A 15,620-nucleotide genomic window follows, 5' to 3' on the forward strand; every position below is an offset into this window, starting at 1 on the left:
TCTGACCTTTATCCCCATCTAACAACGATTTGACTTTATAATTTTTTCAGATCTTTTTCTATCAAATACCTCCCATTTGATTTTTTTCTTTCGTTTGCTTTGAAAAACAGCGACCGGAAGTGGGACATTTCCCCCACACTTTCCGACTTACGCTCGGGTCTGCTCAGCTGCAGCCGAACAGACGAAAAACCATGGAGCGCAACAAGACGCGTTGGAGAGAATCACCGAGCGGGCGCGGAAAGTGTCAGTTTCAGTCGTGTTTGTAAGTTACTTCCAGCGAGAGTGGACAGACTTTTGGAACATCAGCAGGTGGAGAGTGATTCTTCGTTTTCTTTTTTTTCTCCAAGCGTGCGTAAACTGATTGGAGTGGTCGGGGAAAGAAAATAGCCTTGGAGTGTCCAGCGGCTACCAAAGAACGGGAGGGAGGCTAGTTAGTTTTTAAAACAAGCTCTGAAGTGAAGAAGAGTGCCTGCTGGATAGAAAGGTGGATTGGTGGATACCGTTTGGAGAATGCGCGCTGCGTAAAAGCCCCCATATCGCTTACATGTTGTTATAAGGAACAATTACTTCTCTTTGAGGAAACTGTGAGCGGAGACCTCCATAAAGAAAGGAGGCAGTGGTCTTAAATTGAAAGTGAGTTACTACTGAACAGTTACCAGCCATGGTGAAGTTCCATAACTCAGATCTATGGATAGCCTGGATGGTCATTTTCTGCATGGAGGGTAAGTTATATGACACTTGGAAACGTAGTCTGTGCGCCAACTATAAACTGAAAGCGCCTGGTAGGTTAATGATACCACTACTACTATTACTACTAATACTAATACTACTAATAATAATGTGGCTCTTTTGTAACTTGGATAAGTCACCATGACCATATATGTCTATAACTGGTATAAAAACAGACTTGGAACCCTTGGAACCTGGAATTGAATTGTCTCTTGGGCTCTGCCTCTCCAAAAGCCATATGATCCCAGCCCTCCTTAATACTTTGTGTTTGGATCACGCTGACAAATCCCCGGCATTACAAAAAAATAAAAAAAATAATAAAAAAAAGACTTTTCCGCCTTTTGCTAGTCGCTATCCCCACCGAGCACTTTTGACCGTGCACGTCTTATCCATATGCGCACTGCTTAGTTTTCCTTGTGGCCACCTTACACAACCCGAGGTCTGATTTTTTTCTCCCCCCCACACCCGCCCCTTCTTTTGACCACTGATACACTTTAAAGCGTGGTACAGTAGTGTCTGTGTTTTAAAATAGAAACGGAGCAGACGGTGGAGGGTTGCGCTGGTAATCCGCCCGATTAACGAGGAGTATGATGATCAGGCTGCACAGGAGAGCGAGCAGCCCCAAAGGAAAATCACTGGATGTTCCTATAGCCCTCCGATGGGAATTTTATTGTGTGCGTGCACAAATAGCAGTTATGTATATGTGTGCGCTTTTGTTTACCTTCCCTTTCTTCTTAGCGCAGCGGTGCTGTTATCCCTGCAGTAATTTAACAGTGTTCTCGCCGAGAGTGCCTGCAAGTTTAGTGAGTTTGTCACACTTGCTGCTATAAAATAAACCAAAGTTTAAAAATTTGAAAACAAGTCCTTGTGCGTCCTATTCAAGCTTTAGGTGAGACGAAGGAATTCATGAAAAACAAGATTAAGTTAACATTAAAGACAATATTAACAGCCTGCCGTTTATAGACTAAATATATTGCTGCAGATATGATGTTTCCCCACTGAATAAGGATGGATATGGTGCTCATATTAAAATTTCCTTTCACCTGAGGTCCACATCTTTATTGAAAAACACATCAGAGCAGAGCAGAGACATGCTTGAATATTGACTGATTCCTCTCAGAGCTTCATGCAACATTTGCACTGAACCTTGCAACACACACACACACACACACCAGTCTGACATGTCAATTTGGACCGAAGAGTTGTGCAAGATTCAATTTAGCCCAATTCCCCAGGTGTTTTTACTCCGCTGCTTGCTTATTTGGCTTGTGGGTACCTCTGTGGTGAGTGGATGCGTGGCCTCTCGTCAGCTTCACTCGGGTTACACACATACACGCCCATGATAGTACATCGTGGACTGTGGTCACTCCATGTGTCTGTCCGGCTCAAAAGACCTCAGCTTTGCATTGACTTTAGGTTAAGTAAGACCGATGTGAGTTCAGCATCTCTGTAACAAGACAACTTGCTCAGAGAGAAGCAGGACAGCCTTTCTTCTCTCCTTTTGCTGTCTTGCTGGGGAGCTGCCAGTGTTGCTATAAATAAATTCTGATGCAGCAAAGTCTGTATTGTTCATGGTGGCTTCTGTGTTTGTTGACCTCAACTTTTTCATGCCAAACATAGTCTCTAGGATGATGAGATCAGTCTTAATAGACATCAGATTGTTTTTGAAGATATTACACATGAGACTTTATACATATATATTAGTTTGTTGTAGTTTTGCTTCACACGTGTGGCAAAAAAACCCTACTTTTTGTTCAGAAGTGCCTTAGGATGTCCACAGAAAAGCATGAAAAATGGAAAAGCTTTAAAAAGCAGGAAAAAGCAACAGAAGGAAGTAAAATTCATGAGTTCCTCGGACAGGCATCAATCATGGCCTAGTTCGTGGCAGGGCCCTTCGTATTTCAGCATTAGTTAGAGGACATGTCGTGTCCTCTTCAGCCATCAGCGCTCCCCAGTTACACATAAATATTGTATCCCCTCTTCTCAGTTAGAAATGGATTCATCTCAACAGCAGCCTCGCAAGAAAAGTTGGGTTCGTCTGGATCTGCAGTGCTGGGATCATTTGAAGAAAGTTTCTAAAAGTTAGAAGAATGAACAGTGGAGACTCTATGCTGATAAACAGATTAGTTCAGCTGTTGTCACAATGAACACCCGTGGTGATACCAACACAGGGCCGCTCTGTTACCGTGCCCTGATTTAAAGATACACCCAGAACAGCCCTCAAGGGCGTAGCAGGGACAGATCCCGAGGTTCAGTCAATTCAGCAAATTGAATTCGAGCGGAGCTGGTGGCTCTGAACTTTTCAATTGCTTTTGTTTGGTTTACTCGCCTGCGTAACGCTTCCTATAGAATCCTTCAAGTTTGAATACACAGAAGCGCTCAGATTAGCCCGTTGTCTTCAGGTTTGGACCGAAGAGTTCAGTGAGAATAAGCGTTAAAAAGAGACAACATGGTCTGTTTCTCAGAGCTCATTGGCATTCAGGGCGTTCGTGCCTGCTTCAAAGCAGAACTTAGACCAATTCTCCTTCCTGCTCGCTCTGTGAGCTTGTTAACCTCTTGAGGCTCTGCTGAAAGTGGCGGCATCAAAGTTACACAGTGAGTCTGGTTTATCTGTCGTGTCGGTTGCTGCGTTTTGTCATGTTTGCAAGTCCACTTTCCAACTCAATCCGTCCCAGAAATTAGATTTCATCTACTTCCAGCAGGAGTACTCACCAGATCTGCAGACCATAAGACAACAACCTGTCTGGATGAAGAAAAGTGTGCTAAACAATGATATCTTTTTTGATTTTGGGTTATTGTTATACTTATTGCTCAAGTCATTTCCAGTCTCATCTTGTAGGCCTTGTTCTTTTTCCTGCCAGTCTTCTGTATCACCTGTTTCTGGTCCACTCATTATTCCTCCAAGTATAAAAACCTCCTATGTAGTTCTCCCAAATCGCCAGATTGGAGTGTTGTGTTCCTTAAAAGTGATTTTTGTGTTTTTGGTTTGCCTGCACCCTTGTGTTGTCTTTTCATTGCTGACTGCCATCATGCCCATGCTCTGAAAGCCCAGTAGTAAAGTTTGGCATGTTCTTCCTGGTTCCTTCAGTGCTATATTTGGATCCTTTCCTCTTTTGGACTCAGTCGCAATATTATCATCTTTTATTTTCATCAGTAATTACAGTATATTTCAATGACCATCAGGTCCAGTGAGAAACAACTGCATATTTACCAGAATGCCTTTTTTTGCCGCTTCAAATTGTCACCGTTTTATTTTGTTAGGCTATTTGTCTGCTAGTTAAAGCCAATGAGAGAGAGGAGAGCGGCAAGTAGTCCCTGAGATGTTATGCCAGTAGCAGAGTAAAGAACATGTAGGGGTGCCGAGAGTTTCCCGCTTAGTTGGTCAGGTACTAACTTAGAGAACACCTCTCTTGCTGCTGATGCAGATTAAAAAAAAAAAAAGCAGTTTGTGTCAGTTTCAGCCGTTAAGTAGAGATTTTTTTTCACCCCCTCTCCTCTTCTGCCTGCTGCTAAAAAGGAGCAGCTGGAACAAGAGTGTTGGACAGATGGAACTTTCCACCTCGATTATTTTTCCCGCTAAAAATAGCCTCTCAAAAAATTAAAAGACCTCCGGGACCGCTCGCAAAGTGCATGTGCGTGCGTGTACGTGGCCGCTTGAGCGACAGAGGCGCAGGGAACTTCAGACGACGTGGTCCTCAGATGATGGCAGCCGCGGCCATCCTGGGAGTGTGAATGAATAAATGATGGGCAGATATTTGGAGGAGAGAGAGAGCAGCATTTGCCCGGTCCCTTGGTCTCTTAAGCACACATTAAACTAGGCCCCCAAAGAATCCACAGGCTGCCTCTTGCTTGCACGGCAGTTGGCCAAGCATCTGGGGCAAACATCTGATGTGGTCACTTCACAGAGATTTGGGGGTTTGGAGCTTTGAGGTTTTGGAGTTGGTTGTACCTCTAATCACAGTGGCAAATGAGGAAATCACGAGGATGTAGTAAAGCAGGGTGATGCTCTTAATGCAGCACTGCGATCAGTGGGGCTTTTTGTTGCATTTGGGTTAGATGGCGAAACGGAGTGTCGGGGAAATTGCGTGTCACTTAATAAACCAGAAGCTCAGCTTGTGGTCAGTGCCGTTGTCAAACTTGCTTTAGATTTGTGTTTGCCATTTATTACATGATTTATTACATGAAAAAATAATAGGTTAAGTTCATATGTAAGCAGAGAAAGTGTGTGACTAAAGCTTTTTGACTTTTACTTTATGACACCTTGCAGCACTTGAAACAGTGGCCAGATTCATCTCCAGCCACAAGATCGTTGCTCTGAGCAAAGAGATAATCGTGGATGAAGTGCGACAATCGCGCCATTGTGAGAGCTGATGTTAGTTTATGAGTCTTTGAAAAGGCAAGTCGGCTTCGTGACTCAAAGATGGAAATGAATCACTACAGTCTTGCAATGGGGCTTTTTTTTGTTGGTTTACAGGTGCAGAGGAGGTGATATCATTTGAAAAAGCTGGAAAAAAAAAGACACAAAGTAATTCATGACTAAACAGCAGAACAAAATTTAATTTACATGCTCTATGTGTACGGCGCCTTCGTCTGTAACACACTGTGGCAGGTTGAGGCATTGGGATGAGAGCGTCTTTTAGCTTGATTTTCCTTTCGAGTGTGTGGGTGAACCCGAGGCTTATACATATTTAAGGTGGATGTCTTCCTCTTGTCGCGGCACCCTGGCGATCCTCTCCTTCAGGGCGCTACGACACGAGCAGTTTTGCTTTGCTGGCTCTTGAGGTTTTGACAGGGCTCCTGACTCGCTCGTTAAATAAGTTGCTCGGGAGTTGTTTGGAACATGTAGATACTGCGCTGCATGACCACTTTTACAATTTCTTTTTAAAGATATCAAGTAAACTCATGTTTACTCACGAGTCAGAACTGCTGTAAATTTACTTAATTGCTGTTTCAAAAGCTCTGCATGTACAACAAAAGTGGGGGGAAAAATCGGTCTCTTAAATCCAGCAAATGTGAGCAAAGTCATGCATGCCAGTCAGCGAAACTGCAGGCACAAATTGGGGCTTTCCATAGACTTTGATTTAACAGAATAAGTATTGTGTCTTTGCAGGCTCTTGAAAAAACCCCTCCTTGATGCCACATCAGTATCACAAAACCCCCTAAAAAATAAAACGCTTACTCATTCATCCTCTTTTCCATGGTAGGCTCTTTGTACCTCTTAAAAATTGTGCGGTCCAAGTTTTAAACTTTTCATGTTTCTAACAATTCATATTAATTGTCTTATAATTTACACAAGCTCTCCCACACCATTTACTTCCTTTTGTGTGTGTGTGTGTGTGTGTGTGTGTGTGTGTGTGTGTGTGTGTGTGTGTGTGTGTGTGTGTGTGTGTGTGTGTGTGTGTGTATGATATATTGCAGCTTTCAGTCAGTGGCTGCCTGATGGTCGTTCAGTTGATCTCTGGTATTACCAAGAATAGCTGCTGTGTTCATCATTGTAAGTCTTTATGAGCTCAGATCAATGGCAAAAGGAAATGCTCCCGTGCACACATTACTCCCACAGGTGTGCACTAACAGGCAGGCTGTTTGTGCTTGGGCCCTCTTATTCCCCTGGCAAATAAATTACAGTTGATCCCAAAGGATCAAGGTTTCCCTTGGACGGTAATGACTCCATCAGTTTGTTCCACCAATCCCAAATCTCCCAGTCGCGGACCATCAGATTGTCTCTTAGATTCATTAGGTAGACTCTCACTCTGCTGTATAGGCTGAATTTGTGAATAGCCTTGTGACTTGCTGAGTTGCACCAACTCAGAAATAAATTTAAAAAAGGTTTGTTAAAACTCTGTTAACCCCCACTTTTTATTGTGTAGAGTTCAATTTTTCAAAACACATAAAAGACCAATAACTAATATGTTTTGCTTTTTTAAACCCACATTACTATCTTTTCTTTTACAGTAAAACAATATAAACGGTGACCTTAGGAAAAAACAAAGAAATTAATAGAGCTGCAACATTATGGCTTATAGACAAATCTGAAGTATGTTACTGTGCAAAGTCTTGAGCCATCTCCAATTTCTTTAGATTTTGCTAAGAAAATAGAACATAGTGCAGCAATACATATAACACATAAATGGAAACACAGTATATAAGGCAAAAACAGAGTTTGTACAGTTCTAACAAGCTTGAAAGTCAATTTGTGTTAGCACCACCTTTATTCTTGAACTCCCTTAGCCAAGCCATCTTGTCAATCCTTTAAGTAGTCTTCAGGAATACTTCTCCAGGATCCTGAAGCACGCTCAAAGCTCCCTTTTGGATGTTGGGTGCCTTTTGTTCTGTTCCACCAAGAAAACCTTACACACTGCTTCAATAATGTTGAGGTGTAGGCTGTGGGGAGACCAATCCATGACTGATAGTTTACCTGAGTGTTGTTTTTATCCAGGTATGCTCCACACAGCTCGTGTGTTTGGGATCATTGTCATGTGGAGAAATTCGAGTGCCGTCAATCACATTCTTTCCAGACAGTATTGCATAGTGATTCAAAATCTGTTGGTACTTTTATGTGTTCATCATTCCCCCACACTCCAAACCATGACAGTGCCTCCACCGTGTTTTACAGATGGCTTTAGACACTCATTGTCACACTCCTCTCCTGAGCTCTTCTGCACATGTTGATTTGAACCTAAAATTTCAGATTTGATTCATAAGACCATAAGACCTGTTGCTACCGACTGTCAGTTCCATTTCTACCTGTTTCCCTACTTTAAAAATGGTTCATTTGCAGCCACTCTTACCCTGAGACAGTGCCAAGTTTTTGGCTAATATCTCTTTGAGAATATATTTTTGGTGTAAAAATTCAATTTATGTCTGTGAAACAGTGTTATTGTTAGTTTTTATAGCTTCAAAGAAATGGGAACATAATGTGTTTTTCTGACAGGCTTTCAGTAAGCGCGAAGTTGTCTATAATGTATAGAGACAACACTGGCTCATTCCTCAGTTTTGGTGCTTTTTTAAATTTTAAATGATTCACCTCAGCCTTACGACCACTTTAAAAATGACAAAAAAAGTCTCACTCAGAGAAAAGAAAAATCAAAAGAAATTAACGTGGCTAAAGACATTTGTACATCAACATGTTCCAGTCAAACTACAACTGTTTAAAGTGAACTGGAATGATAGCGAGAGGATCCAAATATGAGCATTTCAGGGGAAAAATTGAATTGTTAAAGAATTATAAACATTGCTATTGTGAAGCCCAATAAAATACAGGGTCTGCTTGAGTTTGCAAAGTTGTATCAGCTGTCATATTACGATTGGCTTTTTAATGCATCATCTGTTCAGCTACCAAGTGACCAATAACATCCAATCAATTCCATCCAGATGTTTTAGGTGGTCTTGTATTCTTTCAGTATTGTGGGCCTGTTTCACTCATATTGTATAAGAACAGGACAGTTTTCCATTGCCCACTCAAGACTATGCAGTACAAGAAGGCAGCCATATTTTGGCTTTTGTTTTGTAAGATTGGAGGAAGTGTGGCCTATCGTGTTTCCGCCTATTATATCACAAAATCTTTGGGGACGTTTACGTTCATGTCTTGTATATAGCCATCTTAGCTAAAAATAATTTCCTAAGAGTTTTAAATTCCTTGAAGTGGATTTCTGTCATGATTAAATTGAGGGTTGTGTACTGAAAGGGTATGTTATTATGATAATCAGCTCTCGGAAAGCAAGTTTTTCTTCTTTGAACCACCAGAATCCATTAAAAACAAGCTTCCTTATCTGAGAGATTTCAGAGCATTAGTGATTAGCAGAGTGCAAGAACAAACACCACACTGCTCCTTTATAGTAGTTGGAGTTGCATTTAAAGTGCAGGCTGACAGATTCAGCAGTGGGTGGTTTGAGGAAAGGCGAGGCAATATGGCGCAAAAATCATAGCTAGTTTCATTCATGGCAATACATGAGTTTGAGTAGATCTCAGTCATAGATAAATGTAAGTGAAAGCCACAAATGCAAGTGCCCAAGGACTTTAATTACAACAGACTGCAATCGAAATCAAATGCAAAGATAAAGTTTTGCTACCTTCCTCCATGTTGCACAAGTGCTGCTAGGTGGGCTAAGCAGGCTATTCGCTAAACACTGGCTCTTGTAATAGCTTATTTCAGCCTGGTGTCAGCAGATGTTAGGCCTTAACATTTGTTTTCTATTGTCTTATTCTTTGTGCTTACATATGCTCTACTTTAATACTGCCAAAACCCCAATAAAGCTGTCAAGCAGTCTCTTCAAAACCACCTACAAACTGCTGCTCTGCATCTGACAGACTCACCACACACAAAAGTTATAGGCTATGACTCTGCTCTGATTGCAGCTGTAGTTACATGTATAATGATCATGCAATGAGAGCGTATCTTTCTCACACGGCACAAAACCTGCTTGCTTAAAAGCTGCTAGCAGTGACAAATGAGTAGGACCTGTGAGTGAGTGGGTCCTAGACTTTTTAACAAGAGTGTGTCCTGAAGCAAGGACTGTACATCGGTATTTTCAACTGTACTCCCTGGAGTACAGTGGCCTTGCATCACGAATTTGAAATTGATTCTAAATTGATCTAAACAAAGACTAAATGACCTTTCAGCACTTGAATGAACCCAGAGGCTGAACCAGCTGGTGTCACACTGGGAGTTGATGCCGATCCTGTGACCTGCTTTGAGTGCACGGTGGTCCAGTCAGTTTGTCTACATCAGATAACTGTGCAGTCTCTAAAAATATACTATGCATAATTTCATACACTAGATTATAATTTTCTAAATTGCATAGTGTTGCACTCAGTGGGTTTTCTGCGCTCTGCCGTAATTGCTGCATTGATTGTTGGACACTTGGCTGACTGAACCTGCAGAAACGACTTCTTTCCTTTACGTTTTTAAGGTTCAGAGATCTCAGACATGACGTGGTTTAGAAAAGATGGAAAACTCACCACCATTTGAAAGCTTTTTGCTGCTGTACATGCCACTCTTTCTTTTTGCAAGAATATTTCCTTAATAATGTTTTTATTCTCCTGAAAGCAGTGTGATAGTTGAGTGAAAACCCTTTGATCCCTTATCTTTCACAATGAATTCACATGCTTCTTTTTGGAGGAATGTGGTCAGGGTGAGCTGATAAACTCATCTTGAAACCATGTGCTTGTTGTCCTGATAATCCTGGCTGTTACTCTCATAATGCGGGGAAAAATGCAGATTTCTGGAAAGGGAAAGAAAACAGATTGGGGAAAAAAGTTGTTGGTTTTTTTTTAAAAAGAAAGAAAGATGAAAAAGGGACAGATTCTCCTGCATTAAATATGCCCAGGGCTTTTCACTGCCATAGGTAATTCATAAACTAGCTGTTGGGGTAAAACATTGCTGCAGTATTTCTGCTTTTTCTCCAGTTTAATGTCTGTACTCTCAGAATCATCAAAAAGTACCCTTCAAAAGGCAGCGGGATGGTAAAGACAGGTTTCGATTTAATGCATTCTGGGAATCAATTCTTGGAACATGCTGACATCGCTTGTTGTAGCCAGATCTAAAATATAGCTACATATCTCTGATCTCTGAAAATCTGATTAAAAGTAACCGCATGGACTGTGATTGATTAGGCAAGCTTTCAGTGGGGTGGTCTTACTGAAAAAGTAAAGAAAAAACCCCTCACAAAAACCATGGTGGGTAAAATATAACCATAAGTGAGCAGAAGGACTTAAAATAACAGCAGGTATCAAGTGGTAATAACCTCAACTATTCCTTTGATATTCAAATGTTTTTAGAAGGTGTGCAGAAGAACCATATGCATTATGTCCTCTTATGTCATCAGCATCATGCTTACATGAACCACTGCTTTCATTTAGCTGTTCAGTAAGGACAAAAAAAGAAGGAGACCTGCTGTAGTGCAAGGTTAGATTTAGGTGTGACACACTTTGGCTCTCAGTAAATGTATGTTAACTGGCTGCCTGTTCCCTGCAGGAAAGGCTGTAGGCAGCAGCCCTCTGTAGTTCCATTATTAGTCCCTCTTTTGTACAGTGCCCTTAGAGCCTCATTTTCTCAGCAGTGTTATGCTTCCGCACACTTTCTCTTGCTCATTCATATTGTTCTAAAATGTCCAGCTTCTCTTCCTCTTTGCATCGTGACCTATATCCTCTTTAGGTTTCACTCTGCCCTCGCTGTGCTCACTGCGTTCGCGCCCGCTTTATTGCTCTGCATCACCTTTTCTTCTGCTGTCCCGATTTCTGTGTTTCTTTCCTTTTTTTTTACCAACTCTCTATTTCTCTCCGTGACTCTCGCTCACAGTCAAAATTTCTCTCTCCCTGCCTCGATTGCTCTGCCCTCCCACACACTCTGCCGAAACACAAATGACTTTTCAGGGATGAGGATGAGACTGAAAAGTGGTCCCCGGTTGTTCTGTCCTTGCAGACAACGAGTGAGCATGTCAAATCTGATACATGTGAACAGCCAGGAAGAATGGCGCATTAGGCGCACTGTGCGAGAGGAAAAGAGTGGGACAGAGAGAGAGAGAGGGAGGGAGTGAGTGAGAGAGAGAGAGATCCCATCTGTGCATTGTTACAGCAGACTTCACTCTAACATTGTCTCTGTTGCATCCAGTTGAACAGGAGGGGGCACCAGGTGGGACTTTTACTAAGTGAGGGAATACACACTTGCTCACACACACATACACTTTATACTGCACATACACACATTCAGATACACTTGCTCACACAGACATACCTTTGCAGAACACGCACATGCCTACATGAACATATAGCGAAAAGCTGTTAGTTGACATGTTCAGGCACACACAGAGCCACCTGAGGCCTGTATATAGAATTAGAGCTACTGAGTGGTTATTTGGTTTGTTTGATCTGGGGATGATGTTTGCATTAATCAGGCTTTTGTAATTTCTGTTCTGTTGCTCTTTCTGTTGGAGATTTTGTGCTCAGCGGGTATTCGGATAGGGACAGAAGGAGATAGGACCTGTAAGCTTTTTTGTCGCGGGACTTGTTCTAACTCTTGATAGAAAAGGCAATGCATCTGTGTTCATTTTGTTGCCCAACAAAGGAAATCAGATTAAAAATATGAGCAGTTCAAAATCTAATCATATTGCTGAAATACAATTTGAAGCATCCCGCTGAAATTAAATAGCGTGTTTTATTGGCAGTGACAGCACACGTATGTACTGTGTTCTTCCTTGAGGAAGAACTCATACCAGTGGAAGAATGTTATATTCTCTGTTTTCATGATAGTAGATTGGTATTAATTCATCTGATTCATCTGATTCATCTGATTCCTTATAATTAGATGGGGCGTCTTATGGCACTGTTTGCATAAAGCAATGCAGTCGCTGAGCTGGGTTCTTTTTCAAAAAGAACCCAGATGATTTTTTTTCTTTATCTAATTTAAAACCATGAAGACACATCCTGTCCTGATCCTTAACGTAGTAAACAAGTGACCAAGCTGAGAGTCGCTGGGGAAAAGTGCACAGCAGTTTGCAGGATAGTTAGCTAATTAGCTTTCTAGCTACAGCTCATTAAACAGCACATTTTATTCTTGCAGCAACAACAATTAGCAAAACATATTAACATATTTTGACTAGAAAAGATGATTTATATTGGTTTGAGAGACCCAGAGAATACCAAAGCTTTGACTGCACGTTACTTTGCACGATCTGACAGCGATTTATTCATTTTTAGAAATGTATTTCTGCTGAGGTTGTTAGTAGGAATTTTGGACAAATTAATAAATCGATGGAATATTTTTTATCCAAAAAGATGGCAAGTACCAATAAATAGACATAAGACTAAAGTTATAAAAACTGCCTCAAAATAATGGAAAATGAAATGATGGGATTATTATTTATTTTTTAAATGTTAAAATTGAAAGCAATGACTAAACTAAAACAAGGCTAAATTTAAACTTTACATTTTGATCTGGTAAAATTAGGCTAGCTATGAATTGTTGTGCATGTGCATGAAAATCACTATTGGAGCTGAGTGAAAGTGGATTTTCAAACTTAATAAAAACAGGCAGCATGATCCTTTTGATCATTTTTAAATGGCACCCATCCAAAGACAGGAACACATCTATGGAAGAGTTAAAAAGACCATTAAGGGTCTTTATAAAAAAAGAAAAAAAATTTAATCTCACCTTCCTGAGGTATTGTGTAACAGTGTTGGAGCACTTTTGTTACATTCTCCATCAGGATGATCACACACTGCTTCAGTGATATGGACGGGTGGGCTCTGGGGAGGCCAATCTGTGTTCCATTATGTGTTTTTCTGTCCAGGTGTGTTTTCACTGCATTGACAGTGTGTTTGGGATCATTGTTATTACTGAAAAATTAAGCTGTTCATCAATCAGATGTTTTCCAGATGGTATTGCATAGTGGCTTCAAATCTGTTGATAATTTTCTTTGTTCATAATTCCATCAGTTTTGACATGATCTCCAACAATACTCGCTGAATTGTAGCCTCAAACCACAACAGAGCCTTCACCATGTTTTACAGATTGCTGTAGATTAGGGGTGGGACATATAGCCTCAAAACTGAAATGATATTTCAAGAAAATTGCAAAATGTTAAATAACGCTATAGCATAACTGCTCAGTACTTTAGTTAAACGATAATAAAAAATGATTTAACCTTTTATTTTGTCAACAAAATAACACAGTCTGAGAAGTTTAGCTCAGCAAAACAAAGTTTTAGCCGCTAAACGTTATTCACAGTAATTTCACGGTAAACTTTAAAGGTTAAGTAAGAAATAGAAGAGGATTTCTTTTCGTACATCCTTTGAGACCTGTTAGTTGTGTCAAACATGTAGGTGGTGTTTGTGTAACAGCAGTATAAGGGGCATGTTTATCGGGGGGCACCATATGTTGCTGTGCCACTCCAGCCCTTAATCCTTGTCTTTACTGTCTTATCTGGTTGCTTTCTCTGATAGCCTTGGGACGGATGGTGGGGGCCTGGAAACACCGTCCAACGCTCTGATTACTGCTTTGTGTTTGCCCTATCAAGTAGTAATTGACGAATGCGAGGAGCTAAATTCACTATTACTATCTCAAGGCCGCGCAGGAAAAGATATACCAACGCACACACACACACACACACACACAAAGATCCTTCCCCCCACCCTCCCTCGTGCATTAACATCACGAGGGTATTTCACAGACTTATCTGATAATGCCAGATAGTAGTATTGCCATATACCCCATAGACATAGTAATTTTATGTGTGTGTGTGTGCCCTATTTGTCCACTATACTACAAAAAGCCTTTTAAGTAGATTTTAGCTATTGCAGGAGCTTTAAATAAGCATAACACAATAATGGAATGTTGGTCCACATTCACGCTTATCCCACATGACATCAACTGTGAGGGCGGTTAACTCTTTAACCCTTGAACGACTACTAGAAGTACCTACATGACCTACTACCTAGGCCATGTATTTTAAGTTTTGGTGGTTTTCAATTTATTTCTGGACTTGTGAAACAATTTACGTTCTAGTTCTAACATTTAGTCTTCTGAGTTTTGTTATTTAAATTCCTAGTTGTTAATCCTGTAATGGTGCAAGTTGCCTGTCCTGTCACAGGCTCCTTCTTTTGTCTAGTCAGCCTTTATCTCTGTATTTGTTTACCTTTGGTCTGTGTCCAGTTTCATGTTAAGGTCATAGTGTGCATCTGATTATCTTCTTAGTTTCTAATATTTAATTATCCTCTCCTGTGGTCCCAGGTGAGTGTCGTCTCCTCCTCCAGTCATGTCTTTGTGTTGTGTTACTCTGTTCCTGTGTCTCAAGTCTGGGTCTCTTTGTCTGAGTTTGTTATTTTTCCTGTCTTATTTTGATAGTTCCTTGTTTCGTGTGCATTATGTTCAGTTCTGCTTCCTGTCTTGCGTCACTTACATTCCTTCAGCCATGTCCCCCAGGTGTGTCCTCTCTGCCCTGATTCCCTCCTGTCTCCTTATTGTCTGAGTCTAGTTTTGGTGACGTTGTCATCATACCTTTCCCATGTGTGTGTTCGGTTTTATAACTTCTAAGTGCTTAATTCCTGGTTAGTCTGACTTTTTGTATTGCTGTATTTTGCTGCCCAAGCTCAGGCAATAAAATGCTGGTCTGAATTCAGTCCTGTCTCCAAGTCTGCAATTGGATCTGCACACTGACACATGACAACTGAAGCTCTTTTCTGAACCAAGCAGTTTCTGTCTCACTTCAGGCCTGCTTATAGAACAGAATGACTGGGTTTGCATCTGAAGTCAGTGGGGGTGGTCTTTGCCTAACCTATAAACCAAGAATCTATTCTAATGGTCTTCAAAACATGTCTTTATTGTTATGTACTGAGGTATCAAAACTCATCATTAAGGCTACAGCGTTCGTCAATATAATCTTTTTGGGAGAAAGCGTTAAATGGTAGAAACACAGAAACTGAACAGACTTCGAGAAGGACACTGTTTTCATTATGACACCATTAAAAAAAGGATAACGGCGCTTTGATTAATGGCATCTCGTTCAAGACTGAATGAGCATACAAAACATACCGAGTGACAATGACTGATTGACTAGGCTGGTTTGCCTCCTACTGATGCAGTGATCCAGACTCACATGGGATCCCTGCGCAACACGGAGTTGTCCATCTTTTTCGGAAAAGAGGATTTTGTCACCTCGAGGCTAATGCTGTGTCTCATTAAAGGTTGTGCGTCTGAGAGGTAAAGCCTTCCCATTTCTGTCTATACAGAGATTAAAGCACTTGGCATTGCAAGCTTTCTAAAAACACCCTGCAAATAGCTCAAGAAGAAAAGAATAACAGTGGAGAGTGTTAATGGAAAATGAAGCCGGAGGCAGTGTTCTGGCTAAACAGAAAAGAAATGGCTGTTTAATTGGAGGGTGGTGAAAGACAGTGTT

At 41.0% G+C, this 15,620-nt stretch overlaps 1 protein-coding gene across 2 annotated transcripts in view; it reads left to right on the forward strand.

The window, feature by feature from the left end:
- The first annotated feature begins 167 nt into the window (after positions 1-167).
- Positions 168-15,620, forward strand: part of igsf11 (immunoglobulin superfamily member 11) — a 123,806-nt gene continuing 108,353 nt past the window's right edge. For both annotated transcript variants that reach the window (XM_026191303.1, XM_026191304.1), the window contains exon 1: positions 168-722. In XM_026191303.1, coding sequence (XP_026047088.1) covers positions 662-722 — 61 coding nt within the window. In that variant the 5' untranslated portion in view covers positions 168-661. The remainder of the gene's footprint in view (positions 723-15,620) is intronic.

The sequence above is a fragment of the Astatotilapia calliptera genome, chromosome 14 (assembly GCF_900246225.1).
Source record: "Astatotilapia calliptera chromosome 14, fAstCal1.2, whole genome shotgun sequence".
Lineage (NCBI taxonomy): Eukaryota > Metazoa > Chordata > Actinopteri > Cichliformes > Cichlidae > Astatotilapia > Astatotilapia calliptera.